Source organism: Geotrypetes seraphini, chromosome 8, assembly GCF_902459505.1.
Source record: "Geotrypetes seraphini chromosome 8, aGeoSer1.1, whole genome shotgun sequence".
In the NCBI taxonomy this organism is placed as follows: Eukaryota; Metazoa; Chordata; class Amphibia; order Gymnophiona; family Dermophiidae; genus Geotrypetes; species Geotrypetes seraphini.
Window position 1 is genome coordinate 93541551 of NC_047091.1, and position 26989 is coordinate 93568539.

Consider the following 26989-nt stretch of genomic DNA (forward strand, 5'->3'; position numbering starts at 1 on the left):
TGATACAGTTTTTTTAGTTACTCCTGCAGTGGGAACATGAGTTCTTGTGGTTGCTCCTGCAGTGAGAACATGAGTTCTTGTGTGAGTTATTGATATACTACTTCCTGTGGTTGTAGCTATTGGTGTAGACGTTGGAGCTGAGGAGTCTGTTGTGGATAGAACTTCTGTTCTTATATTAATAGGTGTAGTTACTGCACTCCTGGTTGTATGTGATGTGTTTATTCCTATAGTTGTGGTTGAGGTACTCTGAACAGCAGTTCTACTGGTATTTACTATGGTATTTGACATTGGTGTTGTAGTTAAAGCAGTTGTGGAGACTGTGGTTGTTGCTGCAGTGGTAACTTGGGTATTTGTAAGAGCAGTCAATATACTATTTGCTCTGGTTGTAGCTATTGGTGCAATTGGAGCTGTAGAGGTTGATGTGGATAGGACATTTTTTGTTGGGATTGTAGGAGCAGTTTTTGTAGTTGCTGCATTGTTGGTTACTTGTGCTGTTGTTGGTTCCACAGTTGTAGCTGAGGTACTCTGAGCAACAGTTGTGGTGCTGCTATCTGTAGTAGTTGATAATGTTGCAATATCTGGAGCAGTTGTGGAGGCTGTAGAGGCTGCAGTGGTAACTAGGGTATTTATGAAAACTGTTGACTTACTACTTGCTGTGGTTCTAGATATTGTTCTACTTGTTGGAGCTCTAGAGGTTGATGTGGCAAGGACTTCTGTTATAGTGCTTATAGGTGGAGTTCTAGTTGCTTCATTGATGGTTGTCTGTGGTCTGGTTGCTCCCATAGTTGTGGCTGAGATACTCTGAGCAGCACTTGATGTGAAGTTTGCTATGATAATTGATACTGGTGTAGTTGTTTGAACAGTTTTGGAGGCTTTGGATGTTGCTGCAGTAGTAACTAGGGTACTTGTAGGAGCTATTGATGTGGTTGAACCTATTGGTATAGTGCTTGGAGCTGTAGATAAAACTTCTGCTGTGATCATAGTTGCTGTAGTGCTACTTGCCTTTGCTGTGATGGTTCCCATAGTTGTTGCTAAAGTGGTAACATAGGTGTTTGTTGGAGCTCTTGATGTACTACTTGCTGGTGTTGCAGCTATTGGTGTAGTCATTGGAGCTCTCGAAGCTGATGTGGACAGGACTTCTGCAGTTCTGTTTGTATCTGCTGTGGTTGATCCCACAGTGATGGCTGAGATACTCTGAGCAGGAGTTGTGGTGCTTTCTGTAGTAGTAGATAATGGTGCAGTATAGGGAGCTACTGTTGTAACTATTGGTATAGAGCTTGAAGCTGTATAATTTGTTATAGATTGGATTTCTGTTGCAGTAGTTTTGGTTGCCTGTGCTTTGATTATTCCCATAGTTATGGATGAAGTATGCTGAGCAGCAGTTGATATGGTGTTTGCTATACTACTTAATATTGTTCTAGAAGCTGGAGCAGATGTGGATGCTGTGGTTATTGCTGCAGTGGGAACTTGGCTACTTGAGAGACCTATTGATGCACTACTTGATTTGGTTGCAGCTGTTAGTGTAGTCATTGGAGCAGTTGAGCTTGATTTGGATAGGACTTCCATTGGTGTGCTTATAAGTACAGTTGTGGTTGCTGGTGTGCTGGCTATCTGTCCCATGGTATTTCCCACAGTTGTGGCTGAGATACTCTGAGCAGCTGTGGTAATGTTTGCTATGCTAGTTGATAATGTTGCAGTATTTGGAGCAGTTGTGGAGGCTAATGTTCCTGCAGTGGTAACATGGATACTTGTGGGAGCTGTTGTACTACTTGCTGTGGTTGTAGATGCTGCTGTAGTCTTTGGAGTTATAGAAGTTAATGGAGATAGGACTTCAGTTGTGGTTGTCGGTCCCTTTGTTGTAATTGCTGCAGTGCTGATTGTCTGTGCTTTGGTTGTTCCCATAGTTGTAGCTAAGGTATTTGTAGCAGCAATTGATATGGTGCTTCCTATGGTAGTTGATGGTGGTATAGTACTTGAAGCAGTTGTGGAGGTAGTGGCTGTTTCTGCAGTGGTAACTAGGGTACTTGTGGGAGTTCTCGATGTACTACTACTTTCTGTGGTTCTGCCAATTGGTTTAATTGTAGAAGCTGTAGAAGGTAATGTGGATAGGTCTTCTGTTGTGCTTGGAGGAACAATTGTTAAAGCTGCTGCAGTGCTGTTTGTCTGTGCTGTATTTGCTCCCACATTTGTGGTTGAAGTACTCTGAGCAGCAATTAAGTTGGTGCTTGCTATGCTAGTTGATAGTGGTATAGCTGATGGAGCAATTGTGGAGTCTGTGGATGTTGCTGCAGTAGTAATTGGAGTACTTTTGGGAGCTGTTGATGTGCTACTATGTGCTATTGTTGTAGCTTCTTTTGTTGTCATTGGAGCTGAAGAGGTTGAAGTAGATATGACTTCAGTCATCCTCGTAGTTGCAGTTGTCATAGTTTTTTCATTGCTTGCTGTTTCTACTGTGGTTGTTTCCACAGTTGTGGTTGAGGTACTATGAGCAGATGTTGATGTGCTGCTTGCTATTGTAGTAGATGGTGATGTGGTATTTGGAGCAGTTCTGGAGGCTTTGAATGTTGCTGCAGTGGTAACAAGTGTACTTGTGAGAGATGGTGATGTATTACTTGCTATGGTTGTAGCTATTGGTGTAGTCGCAGGAACTAAGGTTAATGTTGACAGGACTTCTGTACTACTAGTTGCTGTAGTTGTACCTATTGGTGTAGTCAGAGGTTTATAGGTTGATGTGTATAAGGCTTCTCTTGTTGTCCTTGTCGGTGTAGTGTTTGTAGTTAGTGTAGTGCTGTTTGTCTGTGCTGTAGTGGGTCCCACATTTGTGGTTGAAGTACTCTGAGCAGCAATTAAGTTGGTGCTTGCTATGCTAGTTGATAGTGGTATAGCTGATGGAGCAATTGTGGAGTCTGTGGATGTTGCTGCAGTAGTAAATGGGGTACTTTTGGGAGCTGTTGATGTGCTACTATGTGCTATTGTTGTAGCTATTTTTGTTGTCATTGGAGCTGAAGAGGTTGAAGTAGATAGAACTTCAGTCATCCTTGTAGTTGCAGTTGTCATCGTTTTTGCTTTGCTGGTTGTTTCTGCTCTGGTTGCTTCCACAGTTTTGGTTAAGGAACTATGAGCAGAAATTGATGTGCTACTTGCTATTGTAGTAGATGGTGATGTAGTATTTGGAGCAGTTGAGGCTTTGGATGTTGCTGCAATGGTAACAAGGGTACTTGTGAGAGAGGTTGATGTACTACTTGCTATGGATGTAGTTATTGGTTTAGTTGTAGGAACTAAAGCTGATGTTGACAGGACTTCTGTTAGTTTGCTTGCTAGTACAGTTGTAGTTGCTTCAGAGCTGTTTGTTTCTGCTTTGGTTGTTCCCACAGTTATGGCTGATGTTCTCTGAAAAGCAGTTGTGGTGGTGCTTGCTAAGGTAGTTGATAATGTTGTAGTATTTGGGACTGTTGTGTAGACTGTGGATATTGCTGCCGTGGCAACTAGGGTACTTGTGGAATCTGATGTATTACTATTTGCTGCTGTTATAGCTATTGGTTTAGTCATTGCAGCTGTGGAGGTTGATGTAGGTAGGTCCTCTGTTATTTTGCTTGTAGGTGACATTGCCTTAGTTGCTGCAGTGCTGATTGTCTGTGTTGTGGTTGTTTCCATGGTTTTGAGTGATGTACTCTGAATTATAGTTGATGTGTTGCTTGCTATGCTAGTTGAAATTGGGGTATTAGTTGGAACAGTTATAGAGGCTGTGGATGTTTCTGCTGTGATAACAAGGGTACTTGTGAGAGATGCAGATCTACTACTATTTGCTGTGGTTATAGCTATTGGTGTAGTCATTCCAGCTGCTGAGGTTGACTTGGATAGGACTTCCATTGGTGTGCTTGCTAATACAGTTGTAGTCATTGCTACGGTGCTGTTTGTTTCTGCTTTGATTGTTTCCTCAGTTATGGCTAAGGGTTTCTGAGAAGCAGTTGTGGTGGTGCTTGCTAAAGTAGTAGATAATGTTGAAGTAATTGGAGCTGTTGTGTAGACTGTGGATTTTGCTGCAGTGGCAACTAGGGTACTTGTGGAATCTTCCGATGTATTACTACTTGCTGTTGTTATAGATATCGGTTTAGTCACTGGAGCTGAAGAGGATGATGTAAATAGGTCTTCTGTTGTTTTGCTTGTAGGTGCCATTGCCATAGTGGCTGCAGTGCTGATTGTCTGTGCTGTGGTCATTTCCATGGTTTTGGGTAATGTACTCTGAACTACAGTTGATGTGTTGCTTACTATGCTAGATGATAGTGGTGTATTAGTTGGAGCTGTTGTGGACGCTGTGGGTGTTTCTGCAGTGATAACAAGGGTACTTATGAGAGATGCTGATTTACTACTATTTGCTGTGGTTGTAGCAATTGGTGTAGCCATTCCAGCTGTTGAGGTTGACATTGGTGTGCTAGTAAGTATAGTTGTTGAGGTTGCTTTTGTGCTGGTTATCTCTGTCATGGTTCTTCCCACAGTTGTGGCTGAGATACTCTGAGCAGCAGTTGTGGTAATGTTTGCTATTGTAGTTGATAATGTTGCAGTAATTGGAGCAGTTGTGGAGGCTGTTCTTGTTCCTGCAGTGGTAACATGGATACTTGTGGGAGCTGTTGTACTACTTGCTGTGGTTGTAGATGCTGCTGTAGTCTTTGGAGTTATAGAAGTTAATGGAGATAGGACTTCAGTTGTGGTTGTCGGTCCCTTTGTTGTAATTGCTGCAGTGCTGATTGTCTGTGCTTTGGTTGTTCCCATAGTTGTAGCTAAGGTATTTGTAGCAGCAATTGATATGGTGCTTCCTATGGTAGTTGATGGTGGTATAGTACTTGAAGCAGTTGTGGAGGTAGTGGCTGTTTCTGCAGTGGTAACTAGGGTACTTGTGGGAGTTCTCGATGTACTACTACTTTCTGTGGTTCTGCCAATTGGTTTAATTGTAGAAGCTGTAGAAGGTAATGTGGATAGGTCTTCTGTTGTGCTTGGAGGAACAATTGTTAAAGCTGCTGCAGTGCTGTTTGTCTGTGCTGTATTTGCTCCCACATTTGTGGTTGAAGTACTCTGAGCAGCAATTAAGTTGGTGCTTGCTATGCTAGTTGATAGTGGTATAGCTGATGGAGCAATTGTGGAGTCTGTGGATGTTGCTGCAGTAGTAATTGGAGTACTTTTGGGAGCTGTTGATGTGCTACTATGTGCTATTGTTGTAGCTTCTTTTGTTGTCATTGGAGCTGAAGAGGTTGAAGTAGATATGACTTCAGTCATCCTCGTAGTTGCAGTTGTCATAGTTTTTTCATTGCTTGCTGTTTCTACTGTGGTTGTTTCCACAGTTGTGGTTGAGGTACTATGAGCAGATGTTGATGTGCTGCTTGCTATTGTAGTAGATGGTGATGTGGTATTTGGAGCAGTTCTGGAGGCTTTGAATGTTGCTGCAGTGGTAACAAGTGTACTTGTGAGAGATGGTGATGTATTACTTGCTATGGTTGTAGCTATTGGTGTAGTCGCAGGAACTAAGGTTAATGTTGACAGGACTTCTGTACTACTAGTTGCTGTAGTTGTACCTATTGGTGTAGTCAGAGGTTTATAGGTTGATGTGTATAAGGCTTCTCTTGTTGTCCTTGTCGGTGTAGTGTTTGTAGTTAGTGTAGTGCTGTTTGTCTGTGCTGTAGTGGGTCCCACATTTGTGGTTGAAGTACTCTGAGCAGCAATTAAGTTGGTGCTTGCTATGCTAGTTGATAGTGGTATAGCTGATGGAGCAATTGTGGAGTCTGTGGATGTTGCTGCAGTAGTAAATGGGGTACTTTTGGGAGCTGTTGATGTGCTACTATGTGCTATTGTTGTAGCTATTTTTGTTGTCATTGGAGCTGAAGAGGTTGAAGTAGATAGAACTTCAGTCATCCTTGTAGTTGCAGTTGTCATCGTTTTTGCTTTGCTGGTTGTTTCTGCTCTGGTTGCTTCCACAGTTTTGGTTAAGGAACTATGAGCAGAAATTGATGTGCTACTTGCTATTGTAGTAGATGGTGATGTAGTATTTGGAGCAGTTGAGGCTTTGGATGTTGCTGCAATGGTAACAAGGGTACTTGTGAGAGAGGTTGATGTACTACTTGCTATGGATGTAGTTATTGGTTTAGTTGTAGGAACTAAAGCTGATGTTGACAGGACTTCTGTTAGTTTGCTTGCTAGTACAGTTGTAGTTGCTTCAGAGCTGTTTGTTTCTGCTTTGGTTGTTCCCACAGTTATGGCTGATGTTCTCTGAAAAGCAGTTGTGGTGGTGCTTGCTAAGGTAGTTGATAATGTTGTAGTATTTGGGACTGTTGTGTAGACTGTGGATATTGCTGCCGTGGCAACTAGGGTACTTGTGGAATCTGATGTATTACTATTTGCTGCTGTTATAGCTATTGGTTTAGTCATTGCAGCTGTGGAGGTTGATGTAGGTAGGTCCTCTGTTATTTTGCTTGTAGGTGACATTGCCTTAGTTGCTGCAGTGCTGATTGTCTGTGTTGTGGTTGTTTCCATGGTTTTGAGTGATGTACTCTGAATTATAGTTGATGTGTTGCTTGCTATGCTAGTTGAAATTGGGGTATTAGTTGGAACAGTTATAGAGGCTGTGGATGTTTCTGCTGTGATAACAAGGGTACTTGTGAGAGATGCAGATCTACTACTATTTGCTGTGGTTATAGCTATTGGTGTAGTCATTCCAGCTGCTGAGGTTGACTTGGATAGGACTTCCATTGGTGTGCTTGCTAATACAGTTGTAGTCATTGCTACGGTGCTGTTTGTTTCTGCTTTGATTGTTTCCTCAGTTATGGCTAAGGGTTTCTGAGAAGCAGTTGTGGTGGTGCTTGCTAAAGTAGTAGATAATGTTGAAGTAATTGGAGCTGTTGTGTAGACTGTGGATTTTGCTGCAGTGGCAACTAGGGTACTTGTGGAATCTTCCGATGTATTACTACTTGCTGTTGTTATAGATATCGGTTTAGTCACTGGAGCTGAAGAGGATGATGTAAATAGGTCTTCTGTTGTTTTGCTTGTAGGTGCCATTGCCATAGTGGCTGCAGTGCTGATTGTCTGTGCTGTGGTCATTTCCATGGTTTTGGGTAATGTACTCTGAACTACAGTTGATGTGTTGCTTACTATGCTAGATGATAGTGGTGTATTAGTTGGAGCTGTTGTGGACGCTGTGGGTGTTTCTGCAGTGATAACAAGGGTACTTATGAGAGATGCTGATTTACTACTATTTGCTGTGGTTGTAGCAATTGGTGTAGCCATTCCAGCTGTTGAGGTTGACATTGGTGTGCTAGTAAGTATAGTTGTTGAGGTTGCTTTTGTGCTGGTTATCTCTGTCATGGTTCTTCCCACAGTTGTGGCTGAGATACTCTGAGCAGCAGTTGTGGTAATGTTTGCTATTGTAGTTGATAATGTTGCAGTAATTGGAGCAGTTGTGGAGGCTGTTCTTGTTCCTGCAGTGGTAACATGGATACTTGTGGGAGCTGTTGTACTACTTGCTGTGGTTGTAGATGCTGCTGTAGTCTTTGGAGTTATAGAAGTTAATGGAGATAGGACTTCAGTTGTGGTTGTCGGTCCCTTTGTTGTAATTGCTGCAGTGCTGATTGTCTGTGCTTTGGTTGTTCCCATAGTTGTAGCTAAGGTATTTGTAGCAGCAATTGATATGGTGCTTCCTATGGTAGTTGATGGTGGTATAGTACTTGAAGCAGTTGTGGAGGTAGTGGCTGTTTCTGCAGTGGTAACTAGGGTACTTGTGGGAGTTCTCGATGTACTACTACTTTCTGTGGTTCTGCCAATTGGTTTAATTGTAGAAGCTGTAGAAGGTAATGTGGATAGGTCTTCTGTTGTGCTTGGAGGAACAATTGTTAAAGCTGCTGCAGTGCTGTTTGTCTGTGCTGTATTTGCTCCCACATTTGTGGTTGAAGTACTCTGAGCAGCAATTAAGTTGGTGCTTGCTATGCTAGTTGATAGTGGTATAGCTGATGGAGCAATTGTGGAGTCTGTGGATGTTGCTGCAGTAGTAATTGGAGTACTTTTGGGAGCTGTTGATGTGCTACTATGTGCTATTGTTGTAGCTTCTTTTGTTGTCATTGGAGCTGAAGAGGTTGAAGTAGATATGACTTCAGTCATCCTCGTAGTTGCAGTTGTCATAGTTTTTTCATTGCTTGCTGTTTCTACTGTGGTTGTTTCCACAGTTGTGGTTGAGGTACTATGAGCAGATGTTGATGTGCTGCTTGCTATTGTAGTAGATGGTGATGTGGTATTTGGAGCAGTTCTGGAGGCTTTGAATGTTGCTGCAGTGGTAACAAGTGTACTTGTGAGAGATGGTGATGTATTACTTGCTATGGTTGTAGCTATTGGTGTAGTCGCAGGAACTAAGGTTAATGTTGACAGGACTTCTGTACTACTAGTTGCTGTAGTTGTACCTATTGGTGTAGTCAGAGGTTTATAGGTTGATGTGTATAAGGCTTCTCTTGTTGTCCTTGTCGGTGTAGTGTTTGTAGTTAGTGTAGTGCTGTTTGTCTGTGCTGTAGTGGGTCCCACATTTGTGGTTGAAGTACTCTGAGCAGCAATTAAGTTGGTGCTTGCTATGCTAGTTGATAGTGGTATAGCTGATGGAGCAATTGTGGAGTCTGTGGATGTTGCTGCAGTAGTAAATGGGGTACTTTTGGGAGCTGTTGATGTGCTACTATGTGCTATTGTTGTAGCTATTTTTGTTGTCATTGGAGCTGAAGAGGTTGAAGTAGATAGAACTTCAGTCATCCTTGTAGTTGCAGTTGTCATCGTTTTTGCTTTGCTGGTTGTTTCTGCTCTGGTTGCTTCCACAGTTTTGGTTAAGGAACTATGAGCAGAAATTGATGTGCTACTTGCTATTGTAGTAGATGGTGATGTAGTATTTGGAGCAGTTGAGGCTTTGGATGTTGCTGCAATGGTAACAAGGGTACTTGTGAGAGAGGTTGATGTACTACTTGCTATGGATGTAGTTATTGGTTTAGTTGTAGGAACTAAAGCTGATGTTGACAGGACTTCTGTTAGTTTGCTTGCTAGTACAGTTGTAGTTGCTTCAGAGCTGTTTGTTTCTGCTTTGGTTGTTCCCACAGTTATGGCTGATGTTCTCTGAAAAGCAGTTGTGGTGGTGCTTGCTAAGGTAGTTGATAATGTTGTAGTATTTGGGACTGTTGTGTAGACTGTGGATATTGCTGCCGTGGCAACTAGGGTACTTGTGGAATCTGATGTATTACTATTTGCTGCTGTTATAGCTATTGGTTTAGTCATTGCAGCTGTGGAGGTTGATGTAGGTAGGTCCTCTGTTATTTTGCTTGTAGGTGACATTGCCTTAGTTGCTGCAGTGCTGATTGTCTGTGTTGTGGTTGTTTCCATGGTTTTGAGTGATGTACTCTGAATTATAGTTGATGTGTTGCTTGCTATGCTAGTTGAAATTGGGGTATTAGTTGGAACAGTTATAGAGGCTGTGGATGTTTCTGCTGTGATAACAAGGGTACTTGTGAGAGATGCAGATCTACTACTATTTGCTGTGGTTATAGCTATTGGTGTAGTCATTCCAGCTGCTGAGGTTGACTTGGATAGGACTTCCATTGGTGTGCTTGCTAATACAGTTGTAGTCATTGCTACGGTGCTGTTTGTTTCTGCTTTGATTGTTTCCTCAGTTATGGCTAAGGGTTTCTGAGAAGCAGTTGTGGTGGTGCTTGCTAAAGTAGTAGATAATGTTGAAGTAATTGGAGCTGTTGTGTAGACTGTGGATTTTGCTGCAGTGGCAACTAGGGTACTTGTGGAATCTTCCGATGTATTACTACTTGCTGTTGTTATAGATATCGGTTTAGTCACTGGAGCTGAAGAGGATGATGTAAATAGGTCTTCTGTTGTTTTGCTTGTAGGTGCCATTGCCATAGTGGCTGCAGTGCTGATTGTCTGTGCTGTGGTCATTTCCATGGTTTTGGGTAATGTACTCTGAACTACAGTTGATGTGTTGCTTACTATGCTAGATGATAGTGGTGTATTAGTTGGAGCTGTTGTGGACGCTGTGGGTGTTTCTGCAGTGATAACAAGGGTACTTATGAGAGATGCTGATTTACTACTATTTGCTGTGGTTGTAGCAATTGGTGTAGCCATTCCAGCTGTTGAGGTTGACATTGGTGTGCTAGTAAGTATAGTTGTTGAGGTTGCTTTTGTGCTGGTTATCTCTGTCATGGTTCTTCCCACAGTTGTGGCTGAGATACTCTGAGCAGCAGTTGTGGTAATGTTTGCTATTGTAGTTGATAATGTTGCAGTAATTGGAGCAGTTGTGGAGGCTGTTCTTGTTCCTGCAGTGGTAACATGGATACTTGTGGGAGCTGTTGTACTACTTGCTGTGGTTGTAGATGCTGCTGTAGTCTTTGGAGTTATAGAAGTTAATGGAGATAGGACTTCAGTTGTGGTTGTCGGTCCCTTTGTTGTAATTGCTGCAGTGCTGATTGTCTGTGCTTTGGTTGTTCCCATAGTTGTAGCTAAGGTATTTGTAGCAGCAATTGATATGGTGCTTCCTATGGTAGTTGATGGTGGTATAGTACTTGAAGCAGTTGTGGAGGTAGTGGCTGTTTCTGCAGTGGTAACTAGGGTACTTGTGGGAGTTCTCGATGTACTACTACTTTCTGTGGTTCTGCCAATTGGTTTAATTGTAGAAGCTGTAGAAGGTAATGTGGATAGGTCTTCTGTTGTGCTTGGAGGAACAATTGTTAAAGCTGCTGCAGTGCTGTTTGTCTGTGCTGTATTTGCTCCCACATTTGTGGTTGAAGTACTCTGAGCAGCAATTAAGTTGGTGCTTGCTATGCTAGTTGATAGTGGTATAGCTGATGGAGCAATTGTGGAGTCTGTGGATGTTGCTGCAGTAGTAATTGGAGTACTTTTGGGAGCTGTTGATGTGCTACTATGTGCTATTGTTGTAGCTTCTTTTGTTGTCATTGGAGCTGAAGAGGTTGAAGTAGATATGACTTCAGTCATCCTCGTAGTTGCAGTTGTCATAGTTTTTTCATTGCTTGCTGTTTCTACTGTGGTTGTTTCCACAGTTGTGGTTGAGGTACTATGAGCAGATGTTGATGTGCTGCTTGCTATTGTAGTAGATGGTGATGTGGTATTTGGAGCAGTTCTGGAGGCTTTGAATGTTGCTGCAGTGGTAACAAGTGTACTTGTGAGAGATGGTGATGTATTACTTGCTATGGTTGTAGCTATTGGTGTAGTCGCAGGAACTAAGGTTAATGTTGACAGGACTTCTGTACTACTAGTTGCTGTAGTTGTACCTATTGGTGTAGTCAGAGGTTTATAGGTTGATGTGTATAAGGCTTCTCTTGTTGTCCTTGTCGGTGTAGTGTTTGTAGTTAGTGTAGTGCTGTTTGTCTGTGCTGTAGTGGGTCCCACATTTGTGGTTGAAGTACTCTGAGCAGCAATTAAGTTGGTGCTTGCTATGCTAGTTGATAGTGGTATAGCTGATGGAGCAATTGTGGAGTCTGTGGATGTTGCTGCAGTAGTAAATGGGGTACTTTTGGGAGCTGTTGATGTGCTACTATGTGCTATTGTTGTAGCTATTTTTGTTGTCATTGGAGCTGAAGAGGTTGAAGTAGATAGAACTTCAGTCATCCTTGTAGTTGCAGTTGTCATCGTTTTTGCTTTGCTGGTTGTTTCTGCTCTGGTTGCTTCCACAGTTTTGGTTAAGGAACTATGAGCAGAAATTGATGTGCTACTTGCTATTGTAGTAGATGGTGATGTAGTATTTGGAGCAGTTGAGGCTTTGGATGTTGCTGCAATGGTAACAAGGGTACTTGTGAGAGAGGTTGATGTACTACTTGCTATGGATGTAGTTATTGGTTTAGTTGTAGGAACTAAAGCTGATGTTGACAGGACTTCTGTTAGTTTGCTTGCTAGTACAGTTGTAGTTGCTTCAGAGCTGTTTGTTTCTGCTTTGGTTGTTCCCACAGTTATGGCTGATGTTCTCTGAAAAGCAGTTGTGGTGGTGCTTGCTAAGGTAGTTGATAATGTTGTAGTATTTGGGACTGTTGTGTAGACTGTGGATATTGCTGCCGTGGCAACTAGGGTACTTGTGGAATCTGATGTATTACTATTTGCTGCTGTTATAGCTATTGGTTTAGTCATTGCAGCTGTGGAGGTTGATGTAGGTAGGTCCTCTGTTATTTTGCTTGTAGGTGACATTGCCTTAGTTGCTGCAGTGCTGATTGTCTGTGTTGTGGTTGTTTCCATGGTTTTGAGTGATGTACTCTGAATTATAGTTGATGTGTTGCTTGCTATGCTAGTTGAAATTGGGGTATTAGTTGGAACAGTTATAGAGGCTGTGGATGTTTCTGCTGTGATAACAAGGGTACTTGTGAGAGATGCAGATCTACTACTATTTGCTGTGGTTATAGCTATTGGTGTAGTCATTCCAGCTGCTGAGGTTGACTTGGATAGGACTTCCATTGGTGTGCTTGCTAATACAGTTGTAGTCATTGCTACGGTGCTGTTTGTTTCTGCTTTGATTGTTTCCTCAGTTATGGCTAAGGGTTTCTGAGAAGCAGTTGTGGTGGTGCTTGCTAAAGTAGTAGATAATGTTGAAGTAATTGGAGCTGTTGTGTAGACTGTGGATTTTGCTGCAGTGGCAACTAGGGTACTTGTGGAATCTTCCGATGTATTACTACTTGCTGTTGTTATAGATATCGGTTTAGTCACTGGAGCTGAAGAGGATGATGTAAATAGGTCTTCTGTTGTTTTGCTTGTAGGTGCCATTGCCATAGTGGCTGCAGTGCTGATTGTCTGTGCTGTGGTCATTTCCATGGTTTTGGGTAATGTACTCTGAACTACAGTTGATGTGTTGCTTACTATGCTAGATGATAGTGGTGTATTAGTTGGAGCTGTTGTGGACGCTGTGGGTGTTTCTGCAGTGATAACAAGGGTACTTATGAGAGATGCTGATTTACTACTATTTGCTGTGGTTGTAGCAATTGGTGTAGCCATTCCAGCTGTTGAGGTTGACATTGGTGTGCTAGTAAGTATAGTTGTTGAGGTTGCTTTTGTGCTGGTTATCTCTGTCATGGTTCTTCCCACAGTTGTGGCTGAGATACTCTGAGCAGCAGTTGTGGTAATGTTTGCTATTGTAGTTGATAATGTTGCAGTAATTGGAGCAGTTGTGGAGGCTGTTCTTGTTCCTGCAGTGGTAACATGGATACTTGTGGGAGCTGTTGTACTACTTGCTGTGGTTGTAGATGCTGCTGTAGTCTTTGGAGTTATAGAAGTTAATGGAGATAGGACTTCAGTTGTGGTTGTCGGTCCCTTTGTTGTAATTGCTGCAGTGCTGATTGTCTGTGCTTTGGTTGTTCCCATAGTTGTAGCTAAGGTATTTGTAGCAGCAATTGATATGGTGCTTCCTATGGTAGTTGATGGTGGTATAGTACTTGAAGCAGTTGTGGAGGTAGTGGCTGTTTCTGCAGTGGTAACTAGGGTACTTGTGGGAGTTCTCGATGTACTACTACTTTCTGTGGTTCTGCCAATTGGTTTAATTGTAGAAGCTGTAGAAGGTAATGTGGATAGGTCTTCTGTTGTGCTTGGAGGAACAATTGTTAAAGCTGCTGCAGTGCTGTTTGTCTGTGCTGTATTTGCTCCCACATTTGTGGTTGAAGTACTCTGAGCAGCAATTAAGTTGGTGCTTGCTATGCTAGTTGATAGTGGTATAGCTGATGGAGCAATTGTGGAGTCTGTGGATGTTGCTGCAGTAGTAATTGGAGTACTTTTGGGAGCTGTTGATGTGCTACTATGTGCTATTGTTGTAGCTTCTTTTGTTGTCATTGGAGCTGAAGAGGTTGAAGTAGATATGACTTCAGTCATCCTCGTAGTTGCAGTTGTCATAGTTTTTTCATTGCTTGCTGTTTCTACTGTGGTTGTTTCCACAGTTGTGGTTGAGGTACTATGAGCAGATGTTGATGTGCTGCTTGCTATTGTAGTAGATGGTGATGTGGTATTTGGAGCAGTTCTGGAGGCTTTGAATGTTGCTGCAGTGGTAACAAGTGTACTTGTGAGAGATGGTGATGTATTACTTGCTATGGTTGTAGCTATTGGTGTAGTCGCAGGAACTAAGGTTAATGTTGACAGGACTTCTGTACTACTAGTTGCTGTAGTTGTACCTATTGGTGTAGTCAGAGGTTTATAGGTTGATGTGTATAAGGCTTCTCTTGTTGTCCTTGTCGGTGTAGTGTTTGTAGTTAGTGTAGTGCTGTTTGTCTGTGCTGTAGTGGGTCCCACATTTGTGGTTGAAGTACTCTGAGCAGCAATTAAGTTGGTGCTTGCTATGCTAGTTGATAGTGGTATAGCTGATGGAGCAATTGTGGAGTCTGTGGATGTTGCTGCAGTAGTAAATGGGGTACTTTTGGGAGCTGTTGATGTGCTACTATGTGCTATTGTTGTAGCTATTTTTGTTGTCATTGGAGCTGAAGAGGTTGAAGTAGATAGAACTTCAGTCATCCTTGTAGTTGCAGTTGTCATCGTTTTTGCTTTGCTGGTTGTTTCTGCTCTGGTTGCTTCCACAGTTTTGGTTAAGGAACTATGAGCAGAAATTGATGTGCTACTTGCTATTGTAGTAGATGGTGATGTAGTATTTGGAGCAGTTGAGGCTTTGGATGTTGCTGCAATGGTAACAAGGGTACTTGTGAGAGAGGTTGATGTACTACTTGCTATGGATGTAGTTATTGGTTTAGTTGTAGGAACTAAAGCTGATGTTGACAGGACTTCTGTTAGTTTGCTTGCTAGTACAGTTGTAGTTGCTTCAGAGCTGTTTGTTTCTGCTTTGGTTGTTCCCACAGTTATGGCTGATGTTCTCTGAAAAGCAGTTGTGGTGGTGCTTGCTAAGGTAGTTGATAATGTTGTAGTATTTGGGACTGTTGTGTAGACTGTGGATATTGCTGCCGTGGCAACTAGGGTACTTGTGGAATCTGATGTATTACTATTTGCTGCTGTTATAGCTATTGGTTTAGTCATTGCAGCTGTGGAGGTTGATGTAGGTAGGTCCTCTGTTATTTTGCTTGTAGGTGACATTGCCTTAGTTGCTGCAGTGCTGATTGTCTGTGTTGTGGTTGTTTCCATGGTTTTGAGTGATGTACTCTGAATTATAGTTGATGTGTTGCTTGCTATGCTAGTTGAAATTGGGGTATTAGTTGGAACAGTTATAGAGGCTGTGGATGTTTCTGCTGTGATAACAAGGGTACTTGTGAGAGATGCAGATCTACTACTATTTGCTGTGGTTATAGCTATTGGTGTAGTCATTCCAGCTGCTGAGGTTGACTTGGATAGGACTTCCATTGGTGTGCTTGCTAATACAGTTGTAGTCATTGCTACGGTGCTGTTTGTTTCTGCTTTGATTGTTTCCTCAGTTATGGCTAAGGGTTTCTGAGAAGCAGTTGTGGTGGTGCTTGCTAAAGTAGTAGATAATGTTGAAGTAATTGGAGCTGTTGTGTAGACTGTGGATTTTGCTGCAGTGGCAACTAGGGTACTTGTGGAATCTTCCGATGTATTACTACTTGCTGTTGTTATAGATATCGGTTTAGTCACTGGAGCTGAAGAGGATGATGTAAATAGGTCTTCTGTTGTTTTGCTTGTAGGTGCCATTGCCATAGTGGCTGCAGTGCTGATTGTCTGTGCTGTGGTCATTTCCATGGTTTTGGGTAATGTACTCTGAACTACAGTTGATGTGTTGCTTACTATGCTAGATGATAGTGGTGTATTAGTTGGAGCTGTTGTGGACGCTGTGGGTGTTTCTGCAGTGATAACAAGGGTACTTATGAGAGATGCTGATTTACTACTATTTGCTGTGGTTGTAGCAATTGGTGTAGCCATTCCAGCTGTTGAGGTTGACATTGGTGTGCTAGTAAGTATAGTTGTTGAGGTTGCTTTTGTGCTGGTTATCTCTGTCATGGTTCTTCCCACAGTTGTGGCTGAGATACTCTGAGCAGCAGTTGTGGTAATGTTTGCTATTGTAGTTGATAATGTTGCAGTAATTGGAGCAGTTGTGGAGGCTGTTCTTGTTCCTGCAGTGGTAAAATGGATACTTGTGGGTGCTGTTGTACTACTTGCTGTGATTGTAGCTATTGGTGTAGGCTTTTGAGCTATAGAGGTTAATGTAGATAGGACTTCAGCTGTGGTTACTGGTGCCTTTGTTGTAGTTGCTGCAGTGCTGGTTGTCTGTGCTTTGGTTGTTCCCATAGGTGTGGCTAAGGAGTTCTTAGCAGCAGTTGATGTGCTTTCTATGGAAGTTGATGGTAGTATAATAGTTGTTGCAGTTGTGGAAGTAGTGGATGTTTCTACAGTGGTCACTATAGCTGTTGATATTCTACCAGTTGTTGTAGTTGTATCTATTGGTGTACTCAGAGCTTTAGAGGTCAATGTGTATAAGACTTCTGTTGTCCTTGTAGGTGTAGTGTTTGTAGTTGGTGTAGTGCTGTTTGACTGTGCTGTGGTTATTCCCACAGTTGTAGCTGAGGTACTCTGTGCAGCATTTGATGTGGTGCTTGCTTTTGAATTTGATAGTGGTATAGTAGTCAAAGCAGTTGTGGAGGCTTTAAATGTTGCTGCAACGTTAACTAAGATACTTGTGGGAACTATTGAAATACTGCTTCCTTTGGTTGTTATAGTGCTTGGAGCAGTAGAATCTGATGTGGATAGGACTTCCGTTGTACTCATAGGTCTAGTTGTTAAAGCTGCTGTACTGCCACGAGCCTGTGCTGTGATTGTTCCGACAGTTGTTGCTGAGGTGCTTGCAATACTAGTTAATATTGGTCTAGTAGTTAGAGCAGTTTTGGAGGCTTTGGATGTTGCTGCAGTGGTAACATGGGTACTTGTTTCACCTCTTGATGTACTACTTGTGGTTCTAGCTATTGGTGTTGTTATTGGAGGTGTTGAGGTTGAGGTGGATAGGACTTCTATTTCTGTGCTTGAAGGTGCAGTTCTTTTAGTTGCTCCACTGCTTGTTGTCTGTAGTGTGGTCGTTCCCACATTTATGGCTGAGGTACTCTGAACTAAAGTTGATGTAGTACTTGCTATGCTAGTTGATAGTGGTGTATTAGTTGGAACAGTTGTGGAGGCTGTTGTTCCTGTAGTAGTAACATGGATACTTGTGGGAACTGTTGATGTGGTTGTAGCTACTGGTATAGTCATTGGAGATATAGGGATTAATGTAGATAGGACTTCTATTGTGGTTGTCAGTGCCTTTGCTGTAGTTGTTGCACTGTTGGTTGTCTGTGCTTTGGTTGTTCCCATAGTTGTGACTAACGTATTCTTAGCAGCAGTTGATATGGTGCTTCCTATGGTAGTTGATGATGGTATAGTAATTGAAGCAGTTGTGGAGGTAGTGGATGTTTCTGCAGTGGTAATTAGGGTACTTGTGGGAGTTCTCGATGTACTACTACTTTCTGTGGTTCTGCCAATTGGTTTAATTGTAGAAGTTGTAGAAGGTAATGTGGATAGGTCTTCTGTTGTGTTTGTAGGAACAATTGTTAAAGCTGCTGCAGTGCTGTTTGTCTGTGCTGTAGTTGCTCCCACATTTGTGGTTGAAGTACTCTGAGCAGCAATTAAGTTGTTGCTTGTTATGCTAGTTGATAGTGGTATAGCTGTCAGAGCAATTGTGAAGTCTGTGGATGTTGCTGCAGTAGTAATTGGGGTACTTTTGGGAGCTGTTGATGTACTACTATGTGCTATTGTTGTAGCTATTTTTGTTGTCATTGGAGCTGAAGAGGTTGAAGTAGATAGAACTTCAGTCATCCTTGTAGTTGCAGTTCTCATAGTTTTTGCAATGCTAGCTGTTTCTGCAATGCTGGCAGTTGTGGTTGAGGTACCATGAGCAGAAGTAGATGTGCTGATTGCTATTGTAGTAGATGGTGATGTAGTATTTGGAGCAGTTGTGGAGGCTTTGAATGTTGCTGCAGTGGTAACAAGGGTACTTGTGAGAGATGGTGAAATATTACTTGCTATGGTTGTAGCTATTGGTGTAGTCATAGGAACTAAGGTTAATGTTGACAGGACTTCTGTACTACTAGTTGCTGTAGTTGTACCTATTGGTGTACTCAGAGGTTTAGAGGTTGATGTGTATAAGGCTTCTGTTGTTGTCCTTGTAGGTGTAGTGTTTGTAGTTGGTGTAGTGCTATTTGACTGTGCTGTGGTTATTCCCACAGTTGTAGCTGAGGTACTCTGTGCAGCATTTGATGTGGTGCTTGCTTTTGAATTTGATAGTGGTATAGTAGTAAGAGCACTTGTGGAGGCTTTAGATGTTGCTGCAACGTTAACTAAGATACTTGTGGGAACTATTGAAATACTGCTTCCTATGGTTGTACCTATTGTTATAGTGCTTGGAGCAGTAGAATCTGATGTGGATGGGACTTCTGTTATACTCATAGGTCTAGTTATTAAAGCTGCTGTACTGCGACGAGCTTGTGCTGTGATTGTTCCGACAGTTGTTGCTGAGGTACCCTGAGCAACAGTTGATATGGTGTTTGCTATAGTAGTTGATATTGGTCTAGTAGTTGTAGCAGTTTTGGAGGCTGAGATTGTTGCTGCAGTGGTAACATGGATACTTGTAGGAGATATTACTGTGGTTGTAGCTACTGGTGTAGTCTTTGGAGATAGAGAGGTTAATGTAGATAGGACTTCTGTTGTGGTTGTTGATGTCTTTGCTGTAGTTGCTGCAGTGCTGGTTGTCTTTGCTAAGGTATCCGTAGCAGCAGTTGATGTGTTGCTTCCTATTGTAGTTGATGGTGGTATAGTAGTTGGAGCAATTGTGGAGGTAGTGGATGTTTCTGCAGTAGTAACTAGGGTACTTGTGGGAGTTCTTGATGCACTACTACTTTCTGTCATTCTACCAATTGGTTTAGTTGTAGAAGATGATGTGGATAGGACTTCTGCTGTGCTTGTAGAAACAATTGTTTTAGCTGCTGCAGTGCTGTTTGTCTGTGCTGTTGTTGTTCTCACATTTGTGGTTGAAGTACTCTGAGTAGCAGTAAATGTGGTGCTTGCTATGCTAGTTGATAGTTGTATAGTAGATGGAGCAATTGTGAAGTCTGTGGATGTTGCTGCAGTAGTAATTGGGGTACTTTTGGGAGCTGTTGATGTGCCACTATGCACTACTGTTGTGGCTATTTTTGGTGTCATCGAAGCTGAAGAGATTGATGTAAATAGGACTTTACTTTGAGCTACAGTTGATGTAATACTTGCTAAGTTAGTTGATAGTGGTGTATTAGTTGGAGCATTTGTTGAATCTGTGGATGTTTCTACAGTAGTAACTTGGGTACTTGTGCGAGCATTTGATATACTACTTGCTTTGGTTGTAGCTATTGGTTTAATTAGAGCAGTAGAAATTGATGTGGATAGAACTTCTGTTGTTCTAGATACAGATGTATTAGTTGCTACAATGCTGCTTGTCTGTGCTATGGATGATCCCATATTCGTGGATGAGGTTCTTTTAGTAGCAGTTAATGTGGTGCTTGCTACGCTAACTGATAGTGGTATAGCAGTTGGAGCAGTTGTGGAAGCTATGGATGTTGTTGCAGTAATAATTGGGGAATTTGGGGGAGTTGTTGATGTGCCAGTATGCACTATTGTTGTAGCTATTTTTGGTGTCATTGAAGCTGAAGAGATTGATGTAGATAGGACTTCAGTTGTCCTTGTAGTTGCAGTTGTCATAGTTTTTGCATTGCTGGTTGTCTCTGCTTTGGTTGTTACCACAGTTGTGGTTGAGGCACTCTGTGACGCAGTTGATGTGCTGTTTGCTATTGTAGTTGATAGTGATATAGTATTTGGAGCAGTTGTGGAGACTTTGGATGTTGCTGCAGTAATGAGAAGAGTTTTTGGTGCTGTAGTTGAAGCTATTGGTATAATACTTGGAGCTCTAAAATTTAATGTGGACAGGACTTCTGTTGTGTTTGCAGATGCAGTTGTGGTAGATTGTGAAGTGCTGATTTTCTGTGCTGTGGTTATTCCTACAGTTGTGACTGAGGTACTCTGAGCAGCAGTTGAAATGGATCGTGCTGAGGTAATTGATCGTGGTGTAGTAATTTGAGATGTTGTGGAGGCTGTGAATGCTGCTTTAGTGCTAAAAAGGATACCTGTGGGAATTGTTGATGTAGTATTTGCTGTAGTTGTAGTTATTTGTGTAGCTGGAGCTATAGAGGTTGATATGGATAGGACTTCTGTTGTATTTGTTGGTGCTGATGTAGTTGCTGCAGTGTTAGTTGTCTGTGCTATCTTTTTTCCCACAGTTGTCTGAGTAGCAGTTGTTTTGGCTTTTGATGTTGTACTTTCTTTTACTGCAGTGGTTGCAGCAGTTGTGGATGCTCTGGTTATTACTATAGTGGTAACTTGGCTATTTGTAGGAGCAGTGGATATACTACTTTCTCTGGTTGTACCTACTGGTGTAGCCAATGGAGCTGTAAATGTTGATGTGGATAGCACTTCTGTTGTTTTGCTTGTAGGTGCAGTTGATGTAGTTGCTGAAGTGTTGGTTGTCTTTGCTATAGTTGTCCACACAGTTATAGCTGAGGTACTCTGGGCAGCAGTCTTGGTGGTGCTTGCTTTAGTATTTGATATTGTTGTAGTATTTGAAGCATTTGTAGAGGCTGTGGATGATTCCACAGTAGTAACCAGGGTACTTGTGGGAACTATTGATGTACTATTTACTGTGATTGTAGCTATCGGTGTGGTCATTGAAGCTGTAGAGGTTGATGTAGATAGGATTTCTGTTGTGCTTGTAGTTGCAGATATTATAGTTGCTTTAGTATTGGTTCTCTGTGCTGTGTTTGAGGTACTCTGAGAAGTACCTCTACTGCTATTTGCCAAGGTATTTGATATTGGTGTAGTAGTTGATGTAGTTGTGGATGCTGTTGTTGCTGCAGTCATAACTTGGTTACTTTTTGAAGCAGTTGATATACTACTTGCTCTGGTTGTAGCTATTGGTGTAGTTGTTAGAGCTGTAGAGGTTAATGTGGATAGGACTTCTGTTGTTTTGCTTGTAGGTGCAGTTGTAGTTGCTGTAGTACTGGTTGTCTGTGATGTAATTGTTTCCACAGTTGTGGGTGAGATACTCTGAGCAGCATTTGATGTGTTGTTTGATGTTATAATTGATAGTGGTGTAGGAGTTGGAGCAGTTGTGGAAACTATGGATGTTGCTTCAGTTTTAACTGGGGTACTTTTTGGAGCAGTTGATGTACTACTTGCTCTGTTTATAGCTATTTGTGTAATTAATGGAGCTGTAGATGCTGATGTGGTTAGTGCTTCTGTTGGTGTTTTTGTAGGTGTTTCTGTAGTTGCTGCATTGCTGTTTGACTGTGCTGTGGTTGTTCTCACTTTTGTGGTTAAGGTACCGGTACTCTGAGTAACAGTTGTGGTTGTACTTGATATTGGTGTAGTAGTTGGAGCAGTTGTAAAGGCAGTGGTTGTTGCTGTAGTACTAACGTGGGTACTTGTGGGAGCTGTTGATGTTATACTTAGTATGGTTGTTGCTTTTGGTGTACTAGTTGGGGCTATAGAAAATGAGGTAGATAGGACTTCTGTTGTGCTTCTAAGTGAAGTTGTAGTTGCTGCACTGCTTGTTATCTGTGCTATGGTTGTTCTTACAGTTGTGCCTGAGGTATTCTGAGTAGCAATTGTGGTGGTATTTGTTATTGCACTTGCTACTGATGTAGTAGGTGGGGAAGCAGTGGAGGTTGTGGATTTTGCTGCAGTAGAAACTAGGGTTCTTGTGGGAGCTGTTGATTTAATATTTTCTATAGTTGTAGCTTCTGGTATTGTCAGAGCTGTAGAGACTGATGTGAATAGGACTTCTTCTATTGTGCTTTTTGATTCAATAGTTTTAGTTGCTGAAGTGATGGTTGTCTGTGCTGTGGTTGTTCCCACAATTTTGGTTGAAGTATTGTGAGCAGCTGTTGATGTGGTACTTGCTGTGGTCATTGATTTTGGTATAATAGTTGGAGTAGTAATGGAGGCTGTAATTGTTTCTGCAGTGGTAGATAGTGTACTTGTGAGAGTTGCCGATGTACTACTTGCTGTGGTTGTAGCTATGGGTGTAGTCACTGGAGCAGCACTGGATGTGGCAGCTATAATTTCTATGGTTGTCCTTTTAGATGTTATGGCAGAACTTTCTGCAGTGCTCGTTTTCTGGGCTGTGGGTGTTTCTTCAGTTGTGCCTGATGCACTCATGGCAGTTCTTGATTTAGTGCTTATTACTGTTGAGACTGTTGGTGTGGTAGTTGTTTTAGTAATGGCTGGTATGTTTGACACTTCTGGGGTTATGATTTTAGGAGCTGTGGTAGTAACTGCTGTAGGGATTGTTCCTTGTGCTGAGGATGTTCCTGCAGTTTTTCCATTGTTAGTCTCGGTTGTTGCTGTTGTGCTCAATGATGATGAAGTAGTACTGGGCAATATGACTGTAGTAACAGTTGCTGTAGTGTCTGTAGATGCAGAAAATTATGTAGTTTTGGCTTTTGAGATTTGGTCAATTTCAGTAACAGAGTAGAATATATTTTAGATGTCCATTAAAAAAAAAAACTATGATAATATTTTCTAGGCTGAGCAGTAAAAAGCTGTCATATAATAACCAACAAATGTGTTCTTTATTAATATTCAACTTACGGTTTAGTGTTCTTAGATATTTGAATTTCTTCAAGTGATATAACAGTAACACCCAAGCAGCATGGTCAAATTCTGTAATACCACCGTCGGAAATACTGACTTTCTAACTATCAAGACTAATGCTATCTGTTTTGTCGAGCTTAACAGAGAAGCTTCATACAAATGATTTGCTATGGTCCTTAAAGCGATTGAAATGTTTTCGCTGGAACTACATCCTATAATAGCGCCCATTGTTTGGGCAAAGTAAGCTTCTCTCTTTCATCCCTTGGTCTTCTATCCTTGTATTTATTGTTCTGTTTCCTCATTATGCTCATAGAAGTTAATTTTCATCGTTAACTAAGCACCTAATAACTGTAGAAATCCAGGCGCATTACCAGACCTCAAATTTGGGGGGTCCTGAGCCCAAGGTGGAGGGGGGCACAAATTTTGCCCCACCCATACCCACATCCACATGCCTGACCTGGCAGGAGACCCAAAGCCTCACCAGCTGAAGCCCTCGCAGACAGCAGCACTCTTGCAACACTCTTCCTGGACTGCCGCCTTTGCACCGGCCAAACATTCCCCTCCACTGCAAATGCTTGACTTTAGTCAAATAACATGCACAAAGGAAGCCCTCTCACCATGCATGCCCAAATACAGAACATGTGAAGATGGAGAGCCTCCCTAGATAATGCTCAGTTTCACAGATACTACGCATTTGTGGGGCAAGTGAGTGTTGGCCAGTATGGCAGTGGCAGTCAAGTAAAATTGCTGGCTTTGCAGGAGGTGGGCTTCAGCTGGTGGGGCATGGGAACCCCGCCAGCCAAAGTAGCAAGTTGCAACTAAATTTAGGAAAAGCTCCAAACCCATATTGAGGGGGCCCAAGCATTCATGCATAGGCTTACCTAGACATGTCCTCTTTTTAGAAGACTGTCCAGGCATTTGGTTGAGTTTTCAAAACTTGGCAGTTTGCCCGAGTTTTGAAAACCGTTGAGCTCAGGGCCATTTCTGGAGGGCATCTGTGCATGCGCAGATGCAATGATGTCATACACTACAAGTACACCTTCACCATCAACTGGGAGCATAATAGCATCAAACCTACCCCACGCAAATCAAGCTTCAAGTCCAGACAGAAAATCGAACCTAATACATTCTGGGACACAGTAGATCCAGCAATAGACTTAAACAACCCCAAATAATTCATAAACACCTGGCGTTCCACAAGTGAATCCACTTTGAACAAACTAGCGCCACTAAAAACAAAAAACAAAGTATGCAGACCATCAGACAAATGGTTTGACGCCGAACTCCTACACCTAAAAAGGCAATGCAGACAATTAGAAAGGACATGGAAAAAACAGAAACAAGACCACAATAAAACAGAATGGAGATCCCAAATCAAACAATACAAAATCAAACTGAAGGATAAACGCAAAGACTACTACTCCAAACTCATTGGCACCGAAAAACTGGACACCAAAAAACTTTTCAGCATTGTAAAAAACCTCACTGATACCAAACCCTTCCTCGCCACCCAAGGCACCCAGACACCAACAGCTTCTCAACTAGTGGACCACTTCAAAAATAAAATCACCACAATCAGATTCACATTCAACAACTCTCAAAACATCATAGAAGAGATACTGATAAATCCCACAATAGACGAAGCCATCTCAGCAGATAGGATCTGGAACAACTTCCCAACGACACAATGGTCAGACCTTGACCGGCTGTACAAAAAATACAGCAAATCTTCTTGTGATCTGAACAACTGTCCTCCCTATCTACTAGCCACAGCGTCCACTAAATTCATAGCATGTCTCACGCTATGGCTGCAAACCACCCTCAGGGAAGGTCAGTTCCCTCCGGATCTTGGCGAAATCATAATCACTCCCATACTAAAAGATCCCAAAGGCCCAATAGACAACCCAACAAACTATAGACCAATCGCTTCTATTCCACTATATGTCAAACTCATAGAGGGTATAGTAGCACAATATCTCACCAATTACCTAGAAGACCACCACATTCTGCATCCAACTCAATCTGGTTTCAGAGCTAACCACAGCACAGAAACACTACTGATATCTTTACTAGATATAGCCAGACAGCACCTCAGCAAAGGAAACAAGTTACTAGTCATCCAACTCGATCTTTCAGCAGCATTCGACTTAGTTGACCATCCAATACTACTCCAGATATTAGATGCCATAGGAATATCAGGTAAAGTCCACAACTGGTTCCAAGGATTCCTTAAAACTAGATCATACAGAGTTAAATCAAAAGATCTTCTATCCGACCCCTGGACAAACCCATGTGGAGTACCACAAGAATCCCCTCTTTCGCCCATACTTTTCAACCTCTTTATAGCTTCCTTAGGCACTGCCCTAGACGCCCTAAATATAACATCTTTCAGCTACGCGGATGACATAACCATGCTCCTCCCCTTCGACATCCAAGACCCATCTCCAACAGACGACTGAAAACAACACTGGAAACTGTAGAAAAATAGATGAAGAACCATAAGCTGAAACTGAATGCAGAGAAAACCAAATTCCTACTACTAGAAAAGGAACAAAAACCATCCCTAACAGAACTGGAAGTAAACGCAACCAAATATCCAATACAGAGCACTCTCAAAATTCTAGGAATACAATTAGACAGATGCTGCACAATGCAAACACAAATCCACAAAATCGTACAAAAAGCATTCTTCACCATGCGAAACCTAAGAAAAATAAGAAAATTCCTTACCAAAGAACACTACAAGCTCATTGTACAATCCCTCATACTTAGTACCTTAGATTACTGCAACAGCCTCTATCTACCTTGCCCAAACAACATGATAAAACAACTACAGACCATACAAAATACTGCCATCAGACTCATCTACTCACTTAGCAAATTTGACCACATCACTCCCGCCTATGTAGACGCGCACTGGCTTCCGATAAAAGCAAGAATTCAGTTCAAATTCTATTGTCTACTATTTAAAGTAACCCATGTCACTGCCCCCAGCTACCTAAACAACCACCTACACCGCTACCACTCACCTAGATCAAGATCAAGGAGAACTCAGAACCTATTCACCTTCCCCCCTCATAATGGTACCCGATGTAAGAAACTTTACGACAGCCTCCTGACAACACAGGCAGCGAAAATTGACCCCACCATCACCAAACTGATGATCAAAACATCAAAGTGTTTCGAAAAGAAATCAAAACAGTTCTATTCAAAAAACACGTCCTTACTTACTAATCTCCTCCCACTCGTACATGCTTTCTCCCCTGTGAATAACACACTAGTCAATTCCTCAAATCATACCAACCAAAAAATATCCAGACCGCTAAATAAGCATCTACCACATGTATCCAATAAACTTATAAGAACATAAGAAGTTGCCTCCACTGGGTCAGACCGAGGTCCATCTCGCCCAGCGGTCCGCTCCCGCGGCGGCCCATCAGGTCCGCGACCTGTGAAGTGGTTTCTGCCTACTTCTATAACCTACCTCAAGTTATATCTGTACCCCTCTATCCCCTTATCCTCCAGGAACCTATCCAAACCCTCCTTGAACCCCTGTACAGAGTTCTGGCCTATCACATTCTCCCTTCAATGTTAGGTTATCCTCCTCAGCTACCCGAATATATTGTTATTCTCCACTGTTTCCTGTAAGTACTTGAATCTTTACTATGTAATTACATCGGATAAATACAGATATCCTCTATTTTGTAACTATCAACTGTATCATGTAATGTACATGAATCTTTGTTATACAATTCTCTCGGTAATGTCCAGATATCTTCTAATTTGTAATCCGCTTAGAACCGCAAGGCACAAGCGGAATAGAAATCACTAATGTAATGTAATGTAAAGGTAGTTCACCTTGAACTACTAATGAAAAAGGTGTGAACAAAATAAATAAATAAATTGGATTTTTGGGAGCATAGGGGGACTAAGTTGAAACTTTTCCTTCAGGCTCTCTGCACCCCTAGTCTTTGAAACCAATTCTGCTCTTGCCAAGTAGACATTGACTATACATTGTGACAACAGCAATAGGCAGCTTTGCCATACAGATGTATCACTTACTTGCAGTAGTGGTCCTGGTACTCAAGGTTGGGGTTGTGGTCTGCAGGGTTGTGGTATTCGACTTTCCTTCAATCGGTGCAATCGATTCTTCAGTTACCATACCTGGCAGAAATAAATACTTCTATTAGCGTGAAATGCAAGAGAACGTAGAAGAATGATATCACAAAGAGAAAACCAAATGAGCTATCCTTTATTTCTGGGATATTCTCCACTATCTGGTTATTTTTGAGGTGTTAATACCATTGAATTCTGCAAGCAAAATGTCTGGTTT

General features: G+C 41.9%; 1 protein-coding gene across 1 annotated transcript; it reads right to left on the minus strand.

Annotated features, from left to right (window-relative positions):
- Positions 1 to 17: 17 nt before the first annotated feature.
- LOC117365487 (uncharacterized threonine-rich GPI-anchored glycoprotein PJ4664.02-like) lies at positions 18 to 26818 on the minus strand. Its single transcript, XM_033955962.1, has 3 exons — positions 26719 to 26818; positions 274 to 22472; positions 18 to 56 (listed from the first exon to the last, which is right to left on the minus strand). Exons 1-3 carry the CDS (start codon positions 26816 to 26818, stop codon positions 18 to 20), a joined length of 22338 nt encoding a protein of 7445 aa, XP_033811853.1.
- Positions 26819 to 26989: the final 171 nt, after the last annotated feature.